The 20,359-nt window shown below is 54.4% G+C and overlaps 1 protein-coding gene across 1 annotated transcript in view; it reads left to right on the top strand.

The window, feature by feature from the left end:
• The window catches only part of KLF13 (KLF transcription factor 13), a gene marked incomplete at both ends in the record, with an annotated part of 36,820 nt that extends 18,945 nt beyond the window's left edge, over nt 1–17,875 (top strand). Inside the window, one exon of the mRNA XM_084254482.1 lies at nt 17,586–17,875. Coding sequence (XP_084110608.1) covers nt 17,586–17,875 — 290 coding nt within the window. The remainder of the gene's footprint in view (nt 1–17,585) is intronic.
• Between the last annotated feature and the right edge of the window lie 2,484 nt (nt 17,876–20,359).

Raw genomic sequence — 20,359 nt, 5'->3', positions numbered from 1 at the left:
CTCAATTGTTTGCCGTTTGCTAATTTTAGCTTCTGATCATTTCCACCCTTATCCTCCCCCCAAAGGGAGACACAGACCAAGAATAGTTGCCGGGAAGGGGGGCTGCGGCCTTTGTGGCCAGAGTTCCCACAGTGATCTGGCAGAGTGTGTGGGGTAGCTTGCTGCACTGGCCTTCCTCCCCCTGGGTGGGTGGGTATGGGGGGCCTCTTAGTACACAGGGGATCCCCCATCCCCTCTGACTGTACACTCTGTACCCACAGGCACTGATGTGCAGAAGGGAAGAGGGGTTTCTCAGGCTCTGTTTCTCCTTTTAAACAAAGCAGGCCACTTCTGGGAAAAGGCACCCCTGAGGCTCCCAGACTCTGGGACCAAATAGACATGCGTAGTCTGGGGTGAGACGTGGCGCTTGGCCATAGCAAGGAGACAGCGTCAGGCCGGAGGGCCCAGTGTGGCCTCCCCGCCCAGTTATAGGCCCTCCTTCCAGCCACGGAGCCAGCCCAGAGCCTCGTGGCTGACCTGAGCCAGGCCTTCAGGGCACACCCTGCCTTCAAGAGGGCAGGGCGAGGAGCAGCTGATGGAGCCCCAACCTGGGGTGTGCAGTAAGCAGGCCTGGGGGCAGCCAGGGATGGATAAAAGGGGCCTCCAGGCTGGGCTTGAGGCAGTTACCCCTCACCTCTGCATGGTCATTCAGCTTCTCCGAGAAAACATCAGATGGACCCTGGGGTTCAGAGGAGCATGTTACAAATACTTGCACCCACAGCCTCCCCTCACCCAGAAATCTCAGATACTCGTTTCACCCATAAACACTTCTGTGCTGCGCATTTTAAAACAAAAGCCCCACGAGTCTAATTCTAATGCCAGAATAACAGAGATTGGCGGTGGAATAAAGGAAACTGAGGCCTGAAGTCTGGGTTCCCAGAGCTGGAGGGGCTGGGCCCACACTGAGTCCCGTCTCACTGGCCCTCCTTGCAGACGCACACATTTATGAAGTGGAAAGTGACAGCAACAAAAACAATCCAACGTGCTGCCAAGGTGACCCAGGTAGACAAGGAGGGGCCGGGCGGCCCCCACGGGACTTTGTGGTGTGCGAGGGGCTGACACTTGATTTTTGGCTTGGCTTTTCTGGTGGACTGGGTGTACAGTCATCGGTCTCGTGGCTTGCTGGTGGGGTTTGGAAGGCCTCGCCCACTGTCTGGACCCCTGAGGTTGCTGCCGGGAAGACTGAAACATTCTGTTTCCTGATCGCTGGTCCCTGACTCATTCCTTCCTTCTCGGGAACTTGAGGCTGTGTCCATATCCCAGGCTCCAAGCACTGCCTGGAGGTGCCCTGGCTGTTGCCTGCAGGGGTTCCTCCGGCTTCTGGGTCTGGCCTTTCACGTGCTCTGGCCGGAGGGCACCTTCTGTGTCCGCAGGGCACTCTGGAAGGGTTGCCCTGAGCCCTCCCTTTTCTGACCTCCGCCCTCCTGTCCTCCGTTTGTCTCTTGGCTGTCCTCCGTGAGGCTTTCCCGGTGTTCTCCTTCAGTGCGGTCCCTGAGATTTCAATCCACCCTGTTTCCCCTGCTGTGTCTTTACTTTCAGACTTGGGTTTCTGGGTCCCCTTTGAAGGCGCACCCTGTCTTTGCGTCATGGCCGCTGTTGGGACCTCCGAGGATGATGAGTGCCCGTCCCCACACGCCATGGCCTTTGTGTCCTCTTGGCTGCCTTTTCCACCTGCTGGCTTGGAGCCCTCACCCATGTGCCACAGCCAGAGGCTCTCTTAGGTGTCTGTGAGCCCCGGAGGCCTGGGGGTGCTCCCCGAGCTGGGCGCCTGGTGACAGGCAGTAAAAGAACTTGCCCTCAGGCCCCTGTTTGGAAGGCGGCCTTGCCCCAGTCACCTCTGGGGTCACCAGTCTGGAGTCCCCGCCTCTGCTGACCTGCTCAGATAGTAAACTGGCTTTCAGCAGGCACGAGAAAGGCGGCAGCCATCTGCGAGGCTTCCTATCCCTCAGTTGTCCTCTCTCAGCCCACCTACCCTGCCGCCAGGGCCGCCTGTGCTTTCGGGCACTGTTCCGTGTGCCTTCTGCTCTAATGTCCAGTTCCTCAATTATTATTGTTCACTCCTTTCCCTTTCATTTCTTTTGTCTCAGAGGGCCCTGGGGACAGAAGGTAGTGATCTGCCGCTTTGGTCCAGCAGGGAGGTCTGGGAGAAGAGAGGACGTGATGAGGCCTCCCTTGGTCAGCACCAGCTCCCCGCCGGGCCCCCCACCACCGTCATGCTCTGTTGTCTAGCCCCTCGTTGGCCCGTGTCCTCCTTCTGCTCTTAGCCGTAGTGCTGTCTGGGGATGACAGCCAGAGCTACTCTAAGCAATGTTCTAGAAGCCTGTGAAAGCAGCTCAGAAAAAGGTATGCAGGGCAGGAGCAGCCTGGACCTCAGGGTAGCAGGTTTAATTCCGTGCTCTGAGATGGACCGTCCAGGACTGTAGCGGAGACCCACGCGCGCGGCTCTGCCCCTTTCCCTGGTGGTGGTGGTGTATGGGTGTAGCCGTGCTTCCCGCCACGAGCACATGCCAGCAGCTGTTCCCCCAGCCTCGGGCAGACTCCAGGCAGGAAGAGAGGCAAGGGTGGGACAGAGGGGGCATGGCCCTCTACTACAGAAATGCACCCGGTGGCTTATCCAGCACACCTTGGTCGGGACCAGCTCATAGAGCCAATCCTGGCTATCGGGAGTTGGGAAGGAAGTGTTTTTCACCTGGTGCATTTTCACTGCAAAACAAAGTCATGTTTCCTGGGGAAAACATCCAGGGAAAATGAGTGCTGGCCAATAAGCACTTAGCTGTTGCTGCCAAAGTCTCGTGCATTGGTCCCCTAGGTGGACAGTCATTGATCAGAAGTGTCCGTTGGCAGAGATGACCACTGTGCGAGCCAGTGCTCTCGGAGCATTTGAAGAACCTTGGAAATCACTTTCTCCAGCATTTACTTTCCCCCAAACAAGCAAGGCTGTGTTCTTCGCCATTCGTGTTATAGCCAAGAAGTGTTGGTTTATTACTCAGAAATAAGCTGCTGGAGCGATGGCAAAATGTGGGTGAAGTGGGTTTTTGATAATTTGTTTTCTGAACTAGAGTCACTCGGTCTTCTTAGCCACTTTTTGGCTGTGACAGTTTTCTCAGACTTTGTTTTCCTGACCTGGAAGGTTTTGAGGTGTGCTGGCCAGGTGTTGTGTAGAATGTTCGTCAGTTTGCATTTGTGTGATTTTTTTTTCCCAGTTAGGCTGGGTTTATGGCTTTTGGGGAAAAGTCCCACAGAGTGACGTGTCCTTCTCTCACGTCCCGTCGTGGGAGGACATGGCCCGTGATTCGTGCTGCTCCCTGGCATCTCTGCAGGTGGGCTTCGGTGTCCCTTTGCATGCCCCCACCATTTTGGATTTGGGGGACATTTCCTTACTTTCTGCTATGACGAAAAGGCTTGAGGCTCCTCTTGTATTTTTCCTGCTCCGGTCCTAGCCAGTTCTCTAAGGATCCCTGAGTCCTTTGATTGGAAAATGGTCTTTAGAATCCAAGACTTGGTGCGGGATGGGGTGTCGCTGCTTGTGGCCTACCTGAGCAGACAGAGCTCTGTCTGTGTCCCAGCCTGTTTGCTCACGCCCACCTGAAGCCTTCTTCTCTCTGCTCTGTGCATACTGAGCTAAGCTGGGGTCCACACTGCTGGTTCCCGAGCAGGGGCAGCCCCTCTAGACCGCCCCACCTCTCGTGGCTGCTCTGTTCCCTCCCTCGCCCACCATCCTCAGAGCCGTCACCTGTTTGTTCAGCTCCAGTGAGCACTGAGGCGGTTTCGGAGTTGTTTACCCACTCACGAGAATCTAGAACAGCGCTGAAGTACAGTTCCTTTTGTCTACAGTCTCTCGGTTTCCGGTCAGACACCCTTATCCCTAGTTACTCAGATCAGCTCCCCCCCTCCCCCTTCCAAGCAGCCATGTCACACATCTGTAATACTGGGAGAGTCTGGTAGAGTCTGCCTTCCAGCCTGGGGCACCCCCACCTTCCTTCACATCTTTAGCATTTGTGTACATGAAAGTGCACTCTTGGCAACACACATTTCTGTGGGTCTTGACAAGCAGTCTTTTCTCCACCACCCCAGTACCAGGCAGAACAATTCCATTGCACCCCAAACTCCCCGTTGTGGTCAACTCCCCATTGTGGTCAACCACTCCCTGCTCCCCTAACCCTTCCAATCCTGGTAATGTTTTCTGTCCTTAGCTTTGCCTTAGAAGAATGTTGTCGGAAGGAAATCACCAATAGGTAGCTCCTGGGTCTGGCTGCTTTGACTTAGCAGAACACATTTACACTTCGCCGGGAGGGAGTGTGTGAATCAAGAGCGCCTTCCTTTTTAATCATTTGTGCAGACTGTCACTGTAGGGGCACATCACAGCTTGTCCACTCACCTGTGGCAAACGCTTTCTTCCAGTTTTGATGATTTGAATAAAGCTGCTGCGTGTTGGGGGTTGTATGTGACATCAGTCCTGTTCCTGTGGTGAGAGCCTAGGAGGGCCGTGCCGGGGTGTGTCATGAGTCTGTTAAACTGTATGTGTTACAGACTCTGCCACATTGCATTCTCACAGGCAATGCTCAAGCATTCACTTGCAACCCCAGCATTCAGTATTGTTAGTTTGGGACTCTGGTCATCCTCCGAGCGTGCGGCCCCAGCTCAGTGGTGCTCTGCGTTCTGTGATGACACATGAGCACCTTCGTGCACAGTCGCTTGCCATTGCGTCTTCTGTGGGTCCTTCCTTGAGATTTAAGAGAGTCTTACATATTCTGGATAGGAGTTGCCTTACGTGAAGAACATTTTTATCAGGCGAGTAAATCTCCATCGGTAACCGTGGAATCCAAACTCAGGTTCTTGCTGTCACTCATGCCCTTGGTGTGTCAGAAAATCTCGGAAAAAGCCAACTGAAATGTCCGTCGTGGCGAGGGCTGGGCGTGCAGTTGGGGTCACAGATTCCTAGAACAGGGATGTCGATGGCCGTGCGGGAAGCATGCCTTTCAAGATTGCAACAGGAAGGGGGGGGGGTGGAGAACTGGACACGACAACTCTGCTCAGTTTGGGAAAGTGCACCTGACTTCCCGTGAGGCAGTTAGTGACAAGACTGTGAGAACAGAGAGAAAAGAAATGGAATCCTCTGCTCTTGGGCTCAGCTCACGAGTGACTCGTAGCGATCCGCCACCTGGAGGAGGACCCTCGCCTGTGGCAGTCCAGGGTCACTCCTGTGCCAGTCCTGCAGGGTGAGAGCTGATGTAACTCTCCCTGCATGGCCCTTCATGAGAAATAAGGGGTGTCTGTGTGTGCCTGGGGGGCGGGGAGAGACCTCGATGGCAGAAACCACTGGTATTTTATTATTGCTCTTGTAAAAGGGACCTTGGGAACGGAAATTTTCAAATGTGTTTTGTATCCCGTAGCAAAAGGGGGAAAACACCTTTGTGAAATTCCTGGCATGTGGTTCTCTGACCTGTGCAGGCACTCGTGCACGCCATGTGTGTAAATTAGTGCTACTCCCTTGTCAGGGACCGAGATCATGGGTTCTATGGAAGCAGGCCCAGCTAGAGAGCTGGAGTCTGGGTGAGCCTGTTATCATTTCATAATAGGAGTTTGTAGTGCACATATGTCTGTGTATGTATGCAGCTTTGCACTCTTTCTGACTGCAGAAAGAATTCAGTTGAAAAGGGTAGCATTCAGGAGGACAAGGGTGCATGAACCCCTCTTCCCAAGATAAGACTGCTTCCTGCCTGCAGTAGTAGCTCTGCAACATGTGTACTTCCTGTGTGCCTTTGGGCAGTGGGCTTGGCCCCTCAGTGGTCTGTTCTCTTGCTGGGCCTGTGGGAATGGGGCTGCTCATTAGTGGGCCCCTGTCAGTGGGTTATGATGACTGCAGCCTCCATGCTCATCGTCCTCGTGACTTAACCCAAAGCTCGTTTCAGTGACCCTGGGGGTCTGGTCTGGAGGAGAGCATGGAATGGAGTGGAGAAGAAGCAGGCTGGAGGGGCAGGCAGAGTATGAGGAGGAAGGGACAGGCAAGGAGAAGCATGGGCAGCTAGGCCTGTGACAGGGAAGGGCTGGCCTTTGTCTGCTGAGCCCTGCAGGCCCTCTGGGCACGCTCTTTCCCACCCATCAGGATGGCCACCTGTCTTTCTGCTGGGCAGGTGCAGAGAGGGCTGGTGGTGAGGGGTGGACCCTCCTCCCCAACATGTGTGTGCACGCCTGAACAGAACTCAGGTTTCCTGAGGGACCAGGCCTCAGCTCACTACCCCATCAGTATATTCTCCGCAAGTTGGTTTTGGGGAACCAACTGGTTTCTCCAACAGACAGCACGCATCAATCCTCAGCTCCATGTGACCAGGCTGGCCAGCAACCTGGGGCAGGTGGGAGGGTCATTGTCCTGGGCTACTGCAGGAAGGGCCCTGGGAATGTGCTGGCTCCTCCCAGCTGTCTGCGACAGACCCTTCTAGAAAAGATAGGTCAGCAACTGACTTTTTTCTTTTTACATCCACTCCCTCAAACACCAAGACATTTTAGGACTACAGTAAAGTGACATCTTCCGTTTTATTTGCTTGTAAAGTCAACCCTGAGAAGTAGATTGCTTTGTTATGTTCTGTTTGAGACCTTGTGCTGCTTCCTGTACCTGGAGCCAGCCAGGTCGAGGTGCCAGGCTTGGTGGAAGGGCACCTCCCAGCATGCCCCTAGCCAGGACCCACTGAGCCCCATTGTTGAGCGTGCTGCCTGCCTCAGCCTTCTTCAGCAGGCCCCTAGCTCCTTCCAGTGTAGCTTCTTCCTGCTGAGGAACTGGGGCTGCCTGCCCAGGACCCAGTGGATCGTCAGGCAGGGAACCCCCTTCCCTGAGGAGCTGGGGGCCCTGGGATGCAGAGGGTGCGACTTGATGGTTCTTGTGGGTTGCCTCTCAAGAGGCCCCTTGAGATGGGGCACTGGCCTCTACAGTTCTCTTCAGCTCTTACCTCCTGGGGCATTCATGGCTGAGGTCAGCTTGGGCAGCTCCCCAGCAGTTCCTGTTCCATGGGGAGAGTCATGAGAATGTCTTCTGGGTGACCTCGACACTCTGAGACCCACACATTGTGGGTGTGTGGCTTGGTGGGGTCACTTTGACTTTCCAACTTCATTCCTATTTCTCAGATGGGTTTCGTCTTGACCCCTGTCATCACCTCTCGGGGTTGGTAACAGAAGATGGTGCTGTAAGAAATGAAGGCCCACGCAGCCACCGGTGAAGTTACGCGCTGGCTGTTGTCTCTGCTGGGGAGACCCTGCCTGCCCCGGGAGTGTCTGAAGCCAGGCCAGGATGAGGAAATGAAGACCGGGGAGGAGTGGCCCAGGAAGCGGAAGTGGGCAGAATGGCCGCCAAAGGCTTCGCCGAGAGGGGCCCCCCTTCGTGTGCCCAGAAAACAGGGGTGGGAAGGGTGGTGTGGGTGTGGGGTCTTCATGGGCGCACAGCAGATGGCAGCAGGGAGGGAGTCATTTTCTCTATGCTGTGCCCTCCACCAGGGTCCCTGACTGACCTTGGAAAGCTTTGTTCCTTTGGGGAGGGGAGGGGAGGGGAGGTGCGGGCTGCTCAGGTCGCTGTGGGCTTGTCCGTGTCTGGGAGCAGCTTGGCTCCTCTGCGTGTCTCTCTGGACCTCCCTGTGTGGCCGCCAGTGACTGGTGCCACCCCAGACGTCACAGCCCAGCACGGGCTGCCAGAGGCTTTTCTGTACTGTGCCACCTACCAACCCTCCCTCCCCCCCACGCCCTGGCTCTGCCTTCCTTTCTTTTGATTTTTTTTGTCCAAGAGAAAACCCTCTCCCAGAAGCCTGCACAGCCCCCTGCCCACCACGGCCACCTCCTCACCAGTACCTGGCAGAGGGAACGGATTCTCCTGCCTTGAACTTGGGTCTGTGTCCTGACAGCTGGGTGCACTCGCCTGGGTAGCAAGTGGGGAGGAAGGGCTGGCAGCCAGCACCTGCCCTGTCCGTCCACTCCGGCTGGTTTTCAGCAGACAGTCGTGTGATGGTGGAGACAGTGACATTTATGACAGGAGCATGGTATTCAGGAGCCTGGAGGGGCCTCTGGCGCACGGTTACAAGCCTGGTCTGCTGCTGTTGAAATTCCTCACTATTGTCTCGTAAGTCAGGAGCCGTCTGTCAAAGTGCTTATCAGGGAGTGCCCTCCAACAAAACCATTTGCTGCATGACCAGCCCCGGGGCTCCTGAACCCTGGAGTCCTGCTCTGGGAACACCTTCTAGAAATGTAGATTGGCCACTTGTTATTTTACTTTCTCACACTGCAAGAAGCTCTCCAGGTCCCTACGACATCCTGAGTAGAATCATTTTAAGGGACCAGATCAGGAAGCTACAAAGAGTGTCAAACAACATTCAATGCCTGTTTTTGTATTGGCATGATTGTGGCGCCAGGCTTTCCTAGTTTGCCAGGGGTGATTTTTTTAGCCTTTTGAATTAGGTAAATGTATTTGTGTGTTTCAAGATTCAAGACCTGTAAGTAGTTTTCCAAGGAAAATTCTCCCAACTCCTCTTGCCCTCCATCCGCCCAGACCTCTGCCCCTAGGTGGTCTGTGTTCTGAATGTCTTCTGATCCTCCAGCAGATCTGCACACACCAACAAACACACAGACACACTCACTATTTATCCTGCCATCTCCTGCATTTTGCAGGAAGCCTGGCTTCCCTCACTCAACAGTATTGCTTAAGAGACCTTCCTGTCTCAGCAGAGAAAACTCACGCTGTTTCTTTTCATCATATTCTGTTATGTGGGTGCTCCATAATTTGTATCACGGGTCCCAGTGGAAGGGCACGAATTGTCAGGCTTTTGTTACATCACATAGTCAAGCACACATCCCATTTCGTAAATGTACGGGTGTGTTTGGATAGGTTCTCAGAAATTGAGTTGTGAGGTCAAAGGTAAGCACGTTTGAAATTTTGATAGGTATCACCAAGCCACCTGCCTAGGGCAATTTTTGCTTCTATCAGCAGTGTGAGGGGCTGTCTTGCAGCCTGGCCACCTGGAGAAGCAAAAAGTAACTCTGGGGGTGGGGTATGGTTGCCTTGGGTCCTTTTTGTATCCTGTTGGGTGAGGGGGAGCATCTGTTTTTTTTTTAAATCTTTTTAAAGATTTATTTATTTAGGGCGGTTGAATGCAGCGCCATGAAGCTGTCTGCAGCCTCTGCAGTGCGCATTCGATCCCAGCCGGCCGGCGAGAAACCCACATGGCGAGGCAGACCTCTCCTGTGTTGCCCACTGCTCCCCTCAGCAGTGTATTTCAGTCTGTCTGCCTGTTCTGTTCCCCCTGTCTCTGGTGAATCCTCTCACCCTCCCGCTCGTCTGACTTGTATCCTGGTTCTTTTATTTGTGAATAAATAAATCTTAAAAAAAAAGTATCACATTTAAAAAAAGATTTATTTATGCATACAAGAACTGGGGTACAGGCCAGAGGTGGAGGGTGGTGAGAGGATTCACCAGAGACGGAGTGGGGAGCAGAACAGGCAGATTGACTGAAGTACACTGCTGAGGGGAGCAGCGGGCGAGTCAGGAGAGGTCTGCTGCGCCATGTGGGTAGCTCCCTGGCCAGGGATTAAAGTCGTGCTGCAGGGGCTGCGGACAGCTTCACCAGTTGTGTCTTAACCCCTTGCGCCACCAGGGAGGTCCAGGGGGAGCATCTTTGCTGCTGTTAAAGTCAATTGTATTGCCCTTTTATGGGCGGTCAGTTGTAGCCTCTGCTCAGGTGTCTGTTGGGTGTTGCTTTTGCCTTCTACCTTCTGGGAGTCTTTCTGTATGGCGGCGAGCCTTTGTGATCAGAGCTGAAACTGTTCTTCTCTCCATTTGTCATTTCTCTTTTGCCTTTGCTTATGGGGACTCTGTCCAGAGCGAAGTGTTTCATATTTTGGTGGTCAAATACATCAGTCTTTCTGTTTATGATATCTATATATTGATTCATAGAAAAAACTTATGTCCCATTTTCCCTAGGACATCTGTCATTTTTCTTTCACTTTCAACCCTTTGACCCATTGAGAATTTATCCTAGTGAAACATGGGCCTTGGTGTCTTGCCAGGTGTAACCTAGTTTTCCTAAGGCATTTCTGGATCCTCTGCCCTCATCCCGAGATGTCACTTTATGCTAAACACGGTTCCCGCTGTCTTGGGGTCTAGTTCTGGCATTTCTGCTCTGTTCCACTGGCCAGTTATCAGCTTCTGTGACAGTGTGTTGTGACCATCTGGTGGTCTAGTCCCCCAACGCAATACTTCTTTTTCGGAGTAGTGTATTTTTATTTTTCGGTAGGAATTTTTGGACCAGTGATCCTACTCCAAAACAAAGCAAAGCAACAACAGAAATGCCTATTTTAACAACACGCTCGCCTCCATTGTAAGCACGGAGACACACATGTCTGCAGAAGGTGGCTTTTCTGGCAGGCGCCACCTCCCTCCGTCTCCTGCCAGCTCTGGCATGTGCAGGAGCACACAGTGTAGCTCAGCGACACTCACACCCACGACAGCAACGCCGACCAGAGAGCTCCTGACAGAGCCCGCCGGCTGCCTGGTGTGGGCTTTAAACCTGCAGTCAGTACGGCCCTGTGCCACAGGCTGGCACTCACGCACCCACTGCCAGGAGCCTCACCAGTGATAGCAGCTGATCTGCGGTCATGTGTGTTCTCACTTAACCCTCACTGAGAAACAGGCAAGATGACACCCTTGAGGCCTCCCATGAATGAATCGGGGCCTGGGGTGAGGGGCTGGTGCTGATCACTGCAGGACTGAGTCCTAGGCCGAAAGGGTCCCGTAGCGCTCTCCTCACCTATACAGTGGTGGGTGGAGCTTCTGACCTGGACTTCCCAGGAGATGGGTCTGTTCCAGGTGGGTCTACAAACCTCCATCAATTTTGGTGACCAGTAGAGTGGCAGCCAGATGGCCTCAGCGAGAAAGTAGGGAAGGCCACCATAGAGGGCAGGGTCTTCTGCTGCCTTCAAGCTGTAGTCCTGGATTTCTCTTGGAGGCTGGCAGATAGGGGTCCTAATAGCTGCTGGCTCAGCACACAGTGGGAGCAGGCCTCTTGGACTAAGGGACATGGCAGACTGGGTGCAACTGGCAGCAGCCCCATGCCCGTGGCCACAAAGCAGAGCTCTCTGTTGATAAACAGTGGCTCAGGAGCTGGTGGCATATAGCTGGGGACTGGGCACAGAGGCCAGGGCACTGAGAAGCTGTTTTGGGAACAGCCTCTTGCATGTCTTGGGTCTCCTCCCCTGTGTTGTCACCCTTTGACAGACACCCCTGGGGCTTCCTTATGCCCACTGAAGCCCACTCTTGTGATCCAGGGTGCCCTGTTAAGTTGATGGCTCCTTCTGCCTTTGTCTCTTTGGAGCCGGGGCACGCAAAGCAAGGGTACCCAGTGAGGGGGATAGTTAGGGACATGGGGGGGCATGCAGTGAGATGGGCTGTCAGAGAGGTAGTCCCCACTTCCTTCCACCAAGGGGCTTTTAGCCTGCTACCCAGAGCACTGGTGCTGCCAGCCTGAGTGAAAAGACCCAGTAGGAGACAGACACAAAAAGCCCTGGTCTGCAAGTACAGCTCTCCCTCCACTCCCACCCCCAGACAGAAAAAATCTGCTGTGGTGGATTGTGCAGGTGCTTTTGGAGCCAGGAAGCCCACTCACCTGCTGGGGACTGGCAGTTTGGCCAAGGCTGGCTGGAGGAGATAACTGGGAGCTTGCCCTTTGGACAGGAGGGCAGAGCTGGGGGGGGGGGGGAGCCACCCAGCAAGCCTGAGCTGCGTCCACCGGGACTGCAACGAGCACCCTCATGAGCCTGCTGCGCTTGCAGGACGGACTGTGGCCATGGTGGCCTGCGCAGGTGGGCCGAGGGCTCAGTGAGAGGACACCCCGCCTGCATCAAGCCCCGGCCGGCCTCTCTCTCCAGCCTTGCCTCTCGGCCTCTTGCAGGGAACACACCGTTCCCGCCCGCCCGGCCTGCGGCTTGGGCAAGAGGCGCGTGTGGGACGCTGTGTTCCCTGATAAGATGAGGCAATCCCTCTCGGCTGCCTCTCTGCGGCGCCAGGGAACATTTATGTAACTGCTGCCTGGCCCCCCAGCTCCTGCCTCACTGCACCCCTGCCCCATGCCCCTAACTCCCTGCCTTGCTGTATGCCCCCACCCTGTGTCCCCTTAGCTACCACCTCTCTGCACGCCCATCCTGCACCCTGCCCACACCCCTGACTGCCCACCTCACTGTGCGCCTCTGCCCTGCATCCCTGCCTTGTAGGCCAACTACCTGCCTCACTGCTTGCCCCCTACCCTAGCCCCCAACTACCTGCCTCACTGTGTGCCCCTGCTGGCCTGCTGGTGTCCCTTCACCTCTCTTACCACACCCCTGCCCGAAGCACCGCTGCGCTGGCTCTCACTCCACCCCGGCAGCTGAGTTCCCTCTCCATGCACCCTCCCTTCGTACCCCGAGTTATCTTCCTCACTGGGTGTCCCTGTGCTCCAGCCACCTCCCTCACTGCACACCCGCCCCAATTATCAACTGTCTCCCTCATTGGGCACCCCCACTCCACATGCCCCTACTGCAAGCTCCCCCTAGTGCTGGAAACCTGCCCCCCCACCGCAGGTCCAGACATGTGTGCCAGCAGTCCAAGCTGTATGCCCAGCGCCTTCCGTTACCCTCTGTCAGGCACCGCAGGGGTGTGTGGGTGGGGGGGGGTACCACCCCAGCAAGGCCTGGCCCCTCCCCCAGCTTCTGATTTCCCAACCCCCACATAGTTCCCCAGCCTTCCCCAGCTTCCCTCCTGTGTGCCAGTTCCCTGCAAGACCTCAGCTCTGATGCTTTCTCCCTCCCTCCCCCACCCCAAATTCCTCTAGTTCCAGGATGCCCTATGGCCCTCCCATCTTCAGAAAGTGGGGGTGCCAGTGTCTGTTCTGGCTGTTCCCAGACTTAGGCTTAGGATGCTGCCGGGGAGTTCTGGGATCAGGGATCAGGTTTCCTTCCTGAGATGGACACTGTCTCCTGCACTAGGCTGAGTGCTCCTGGTGGCGGCCTGTGCTGCTGCTTCTCCCTGCCACATGCCAGCAAGGTGGCAGATGTAGAATTTGAACCCAGTGAGAAGGAAACACAGGTGTGTTTAGTCCAGTGGACCAGCTCCCTCCAGGGCCTAGACCTGCTGGGTCCTGGGTGCATCCCCGTGCTCTCGCTCAGCCCAACCACACCATCTGGGGTCAGTCCCTACAGCAGCAGTTTGCAAAGAGAGGCCCAGGGACACCTGCACGCATCCAGACCCTTCCATCAGACTATGAGGTCAAAACTGTTTTCTTAACAGTAATGTTATTTGTCCTTTATTCTCTCAAAAGAATACAGTGGATTATTTGAGAAGCTACGTGATGTGTGATGACGTCATCCCTCTGACAGCTACTGGAATGTGTGCTTGAGTTTAAGCTTTTTTCAGCTTTAATTTCGAATAAGATTGATATCCAGGGGCATCACCCACAGGATCAAAAGCTCTTTGGGTTCCACACGAAGAGTGTGAGGCGCACTGTCCTGGAGGATTCCGTCCTCTGTCCCCCGGCCGCGGCTGCCTTTCCCTAACCTGCTCCCCATGTCCCTGGCTCCTCTCAGCCTCCTTGAATGTCATCACACTCAGAAGCCAGCCCCGCCAGAGCCTGGTGTGAGTCCTCGCCAAAGTGAATCATAACTGCTAAATGTTTTATCCTTGTTTGTGGACCAGTTTATTGGCGGTCTCCCCTTCTAGAACAGAGCAGGGAGGATCCCTTCTGTCTGTCTGTCTGCCTGTCTGTCTGCATCACCACCATGTCCCCAGGGCCAGGCATCAGGTGTGTGTTCTATGAAAGCGTCAAGCTGCTATGCCCAGACAGGCCAAGTGTCCGTGATAGCCGGTGGCAGTCTGGGCTGGCCCCCTCCCTCACTCCAGGCCGCCGCCACCCACACCGCGTCCTGTCGATCGCTGCAGATCTTGGTGGCCCTGACATCACCTCACGTGCCTCACAGAGTTGCAGACAGAAGCCCCCAACAAGGGCCCAGGATTCTTGGGCAGCAGGGCAGAATCTGCATTTGGCTGGCTCCCTGCCTAGCTCAACTCCGAGAAAACCGAGTGACACGAACAGTGGATGAGATCCACGTCCCTTTCAGGAAGGAGTGTGGCGTGTGCCAAGGACTGCTTGCGTTTGACCCCGCAGAAGCACCCTGTGGGCCCCACTGTGAAGATGGGCGGTGTGTTCATTTCCTGGGGCTCCTGAAACGGACGCCGCAAACTGGGTGTCGCAAACGGAAAAGTCTTTTCTCTCCGTTTTGGAGGACAGAAGTCTGAAATCAGGGTGCTGGCAGATTTACTTCCCTCTAGAGGTTCTGAGGGAATCTGTCCCAGGCTTCTCTTTATTCTCTTTATTGGCTTACAGACCGTCCCTCCGATCTCTGCGCTGTCACCACGTGGCTTCTCTGTTCTTGCTCCTTTTCTTTTTTCAAGGTCCTTACCATATTTCTGTTTGCAAAGACCCTTTTCCCAAATAAGGTCCCATCCGCAGGTTCCAGGGATCAGGAGTTGGATGTACCTTTGGGGGCGCGAACAGACACTATTCACCCCGCCACAAGCAATGTGGCCCTTGTCTGAGGCCACGCCGTGGAGCCTCACCTGTTGGACACCGTATGCCAAGTTCTTGAGCACAGTGCCCAGTCGCATGAAATGAGATGGCTGTGCTTAAGCCGGACCTCTCCAAGCATTTCATGACAACGTGGGCTGGGAATCTTCTCGTATGTAGTCAACATGTGGTGTGTCTCAACCTTTTTGAATGGGGCTAGAATTTTAAAGAATTATATTTACATATTCCATTTTATTATTATCAAAGAAATAAACATTTGATTTTTAAAAAAAGATGTATAACATGGAAGAGCTTACAATTAAAAGCAGACTCTTCCCACACCAACCCTACTCCTCAGGGACCAATACTGGTCTAACTTTGATTGTCTTAGTGGTTATACCAGAAATTAATTATATAATTTTGTTGCCGTTCCTTAATTTATCAAATTAGCTACTATCTGTTAACTCTCTGCCATGCACTTTAAGGGTTTACCTCTTTATTCCTGTCTCCCCCTTCCTGAATTGATGGATATATTCTTATTGTAGCTCTTTCGTTGATTATCTGTATATCTTTTACCTTATTTAGATATTTCCTTCGAGTAGGCTAGGGTGCCTACCTTTCCATTAAATCTATATTCTCTGCTGAGGCCATGAAGTGGGATTGTATGGGTTTTGTCTATAAGATTGATTCTAAATACTGACAGCTTGGGCTGGGGTTTATATCACCGCGACTATAAATACTTCCGTACACAGGAACTGTGCTGGGGTTACCTTCCCTTTTATATCATGGAGTTGTTCTGAAGGATAAATAGTATAACATACTGTAAGCCCTCTGGATTACTCATCATCGTGGGACATTTTAGTTTGCTTCAAACTTGTGCCACAAATTTCTTGCTTGTCTTTTTATTTTCCCTGAAGTTTCTAATTGCCTCTTTTTTTTCTTTTAATCAAATAGTGTGCGCCTTCACTATGTCCTGAAGTTTACTCAGCCTCCTGATACTCCCTCTGGCTCACGGAAACCTCTTTTTTCTTGGAACTATCCTCCTGTGAGTCTTGGCCACTAAGTCCTGGTCAGCTGCAGTGGCCCCCAGGCTTCTGCCTTGCTTTTGTCCTGAACTGCCCCGTTATTATTCACTCACTCCCCTGACTTCTTGGTTTACTCTCATCTTTTTTTTGCTTGAGTGTGACAGGTAGACTTAGAAGACCTTGTATCTCTGTCTTCCAGCACCAGTGTGACTTGTGAGAAATCTGGCATTTGTCCCACCCTCATGGATGACCTGTTACTTGTTTCTCCCTCTGTATTAAGTTTTGTGATCTTCTCTTTTTACTCAGTCTTCTGACATTGCAGAAATTCCCCAGCAGGGCCCTTTACTCACTACCCCGCCCACTTCTGTGCCAACCCTTTCCTTGTTTGTTTCTGTTTTCTTCTTTCTCTACCCTGACAGATATAGCCCTATTGGTTCCTTTGTGATTTTCTCTCTTCCATTTTTCTTTTCACTTGGTACCTCCTATTCATTAGATGTTGCACCTGCAGGGAATGGTTCCCTGAAGCTCCTCTGTAACTCTTGGGTTTGGGAAACAGTAGTCTGTTCTCCTATTTGTTTTTGAACAAACCCCTCCCCCCAACATAAAGTCAGTATAAATAGTAAATAGCCACACACAGCCCCAAATGTCAGCATTACTAGGAGACAGAACACTGCGACGTACACACATTTTCTAGAGCCATTTTTTGTTTCTGTTTTTCTGGACTGTGTCCTTGGCTATTATATTCCCCGCCTTTTTGAAATTTTTGTTTGGGCAATGCTTCTCTCAAATTTTAAACACTATTAAGTTCTCAGAACTTCCTTTCTATGGAATTCTGTTTGTTTTATGCATAAAATTCTGTCTGAAATGTCTCTGGAAACACTAGGATTTTTAGGTTAACATTCTCTTCTGTTTCCTGGCTTCACTCTTCTTCCTCTGGAGTCAGTGTTTTTGTTACTCTTGGCCTTGCTTTTTCATACTGCTGGTTTTTCTTGGCCATCCAGCCATCCTTGGGTGTCTTTTTATATTTCAGGTTGATGGCCTCATTTGGGGTGAGTGGTGTGGGTTTCCTCTGGCATAGGTGGTTCAGATTCCAGGAGGACTGGCTCTCTGCCTTCCGACCTGAGAGGGAGAGGCAAAGGGGAGCGTTGGAGCAGGCGGGTGGCTGTGTGGCCACCCCTAGTGCCAGAAGAGCTGCATTCTGGGATGCCAGAATCCCCTGCTGGTGCTTCCCAAGTAGTTACTGCCTTTTTTTTTTGTAATTTAGATTTTGCCTGTGTAAAAGCTGGCCTGTCCCAAACTGTGAGCACGGGGTGGGAGGAAGGTGCTGATAAAACTGACCTTCCTTAACTCCCTCTGACTGGGTACTCTGGGCAGCCACCCTGCAAGGGTCTGCAGGTAGCCGCTGCAGTCTCCTGCCCTGTTGGCTGTTCCTTTTGGCCTTGTTGGAACTTCTCCGAGACAAAGGACAAAGTGGGAGCCTACCTCACTGAAGCAGACATCTTGGTCATAGACTCCAAAGGCCTGGAAATTGCTCCATCTGACCTGTCCTATCAGAAATGAGACTGAGCAGGGTTCGAGTGGTGGTAGGGTGCTCGGGTTGGGGGATTGTCTCTGCGCCCTGCTGGGGCTCGGAGCTCTGGACTGTGGCTTCCATGGGGCCAGCATGGGGTGCCTGGACTCTTGCAAGCATGTGAACCCACACTGGATCCTCCACCCTTTCTTCCTGGCTCTTATTACTAGAGCCAGAGACCCGGCTGTGGTACTCAGGGCTGTTGTACCCCAGATGCTGCTGATTTGTCCTGGATGTCAGCTTCCATCTTGCCTGTGCCCTGATGATTATGTGGCAGAGGCTGAGGAGGTGTGGCACGGGCAGGGGGTGGGGGCGGCAGGTATCAGGCCCTGCCCTGGGGTCCGGGAGTGGCAGCGCTGACACTGACCCCCTGCCCTGTCTCTGCAGGTGAGAGGCCCTTCGCCTGCAGCTGGCAGGACTGCAACAAGAAGTTCGCGCGCTCCGACGAGCTGGCGCGGCACTACCGCACGCACACCGGGGAGAAGAAGTTCAGCTGCCCCATCTGCGAGAAGCGCTTCATGCGCAGCGACCACCTGACCAAGCACGCCCGCCGTCATGCCAACTTCCACCCGGGCATGCTGCAGCGGCGCGGCGGGGGCTCGCGGACCGGCTCGCTCAGCGACTACAGCCGCTCCGACGCCAGCAGCCCCACCATCAGCCCGGCCAGCTCGCCCTGAGCGCCCCGCGCCGGCCGGGGGCTTGGCCCTGCCAGGTGGCTCAGGCCCGCCCGCCCCCGGCCCGCCCCGGCCGGCCCAGGACCCCGACTACAGCCATGAGCAGACGCGCTCTCCCCCTCTGCGATGTCTCGTCCTTTTGTAATAAGTAAGAAGAGAGAGGACTTTTTGAAATCAACAACCACAACGAAAACCCAATTTTCTTCACCTCAGGTGTCAAAGTAAATTTGTAAAAAAAAAACAAAACAAAAACAAAAAAATTTCGAAAAATACCATCCACAGATTGCACAAGGGACATCCCCACAGAGGTGAGATTCAGCGGTGTTGACCCCCCTTTCTCAGGGATGGACATGTTCCACAAGGTCAGTGAGGACACCCCTTCCTGCCGCCTTACTTTGTATATAGATTTGCACTTGGAGTTGTGTGTGGGGTTCAGAACACACTGGGGACACAGCAGCGAACCAGCGCAGGTGGTGCCCAGTGCCCGGCCTGTGGGTCAGTCCATCGTCAGGCATTTCAGAGTGGACGTGGTCACTGACGTTTGTGCTTCCAGGGCAGATTCTTAAGGGGTGCCCTGCATCTCCCTCCCCTGCCAACCCGCCCAACCTCCAGCCTCTGCCCTGGCGCATGCTAGGCTCAGGACGAAGAAGCTTCAGAGGGATGCCTTAAGCCAGCAGAGCTGGGCAAACGGGCACCCCCCTGGGGAGAGGCAGGAGGCCGCCATCTCCCTCTCCTGCCTCCAGGAGCCTCTCCCCATGGCCTCCTGCAGCACTGGGAGCAGAGAGGCCAGCCCGGTCTGGGCAGACCCTTGCTCCATCCCTTGTCCAGTGTGACAGGCCACCCTCCACCAGCCCTCAGCCTGCAGGAGGTGGGGCGCGTGCCCTGCAAAGAGGTGTCTGCTCCTGTGTGTCCCTACAGTGGGCATCCAGGGACCTTTCACTCTCACCCCACGTTCTCTTACTGGAATATAGAGCCTGGAAGTTCTGGTCCTCGGCAGCACCGTCACCAAGTGGCAAGGGTGCATCCAGTCCCGGCGCCTTTCTCTCAGGCCCACCCTGCTGTCTCCCAGACACTGTTGCTGGAGGAGGTGGGTGAAATTGTCGGGCTGCCTTGCCAGAGGCTCTGCGCCTATGGCCGTGTGTGTGACGGTGGGGGCACTTCACGGAGGCTCTTCTGTGGCAAGAGACTGGAACCTGGTGACTTGGAACTTTCGGGTGTGGTGAATCGGATGTCGTGGGAAATGCTGTCAGGGAGCATGCATTCTGCTTCCTCCCCTGGGAATGCCAGACAGAAAGTTGGGGACACACTTCCCTCTGGCCCACCATGAGGTAGCTGGCCCTGGCTTCTCTAAGGACTTTGCATCCCCTGGATTCCTCCTTTTCCCTCCTGCATCTCCCCTTCCACCTGGGGGTGGAGAGGTCCCAGCCCAGCCCTGCCACCAGCCTTCTGCTAAGAGAAGAAGGGCAGAGAGCTGGGGCAGTTTCTCCCAGAGCCCCCCAAGGCTCCAGCAAGCTCCTCTGGAGACAGGCAGGTGTCCACCCCTAGCCCTGCTGCCCGGGCACTGCCTTCCCTACATCTCCCTCCCCCCCCCACCCCAGAGTTGGGGCCTGTAAATACAAGCCCCAGGACAGAAGTGTGTATGTGTGTGTGTGTGTATATGTGTGTGTGTGTGTTGGGGCAGGGATGTGGGTTAGGGGGCAAACTTGGGGTATCTTGCAAAGACCTCTGCTCATTTTGATGAAGAAAAATGACCCTTGGGACCTCAGAGGGCCACAGATGGGCTTTCTGGGCCCAGAGTGCCTTGGTTGTGGCTATCCTACTTCTCCCCACCCTCCCATGTTGTGGGGTGCAGCACAAAGAAACTCCAGAGCCCAGGTCTGGCAGGTGCCCATAGCCACTGCTTTGGGCCACTCTGGAATGGACTGGCGGTTTCTGCCCACAGCCATCCCTAGGGTGGCAGCCTACCGCCTGCAGCACTCCGGGTCCGTTTCTAACTCTCCAGCACGGTGGTGGCTGGGACCGGCTGACAGCGTGGTGGTGGTGGCGGCGGCATCTGTGTAGCATGATGGACCCCAAGTGGGGCCCTAGCGGAATTCCTGCTGCGGGCAGGGGTGGGACAGGAACAGTGGGGGGAGGGTGGGGCTCGTGGGGGGGGTGTTGGCAAGCACCTTGCCTGGCCATGTGCTCCCCTGGGGCGGCCCGATGGCCCTGCTTGCATTTGGCAAGACCTTGGCGGAGAGTGCCCTGGGCGGTTGGGGCGAAAGAGCTTCACGTCCAGTTCCAAAGTGAGGTCCGAATGGGCCCTCGGAGGCCCCTCCCAAAGTTGTTTCTGTGTGAGGCCGAGAAAGCCACACTCTGAATACATTTCACGTCTCAGGAACTCACATTCCAGGTTCAGGAATTTTATTCCAAAGTCCTTTTGGTGTGCTTACCGTCCCCGGGTCCCTGAAGGCAGAGAGAGGGAGCTGCGTGCTGTGGAGGCCGCAC

Source organism: Talpa europaea (genome assembly GCF_964194135.1).
Source record: "Talpa europaea genome assembly, chromosome: 14".
Lineage (NCBI taxonomy): Eukaryota > Metazoa > Chordata > Mammalia > Eulipotyphla > Talpidae > Talpa > Talpa europaea.
Note: the sequence above shows the minus strand (reverse complement) of the source record. Positions and strands in the feature narration are given on the sequence as shown.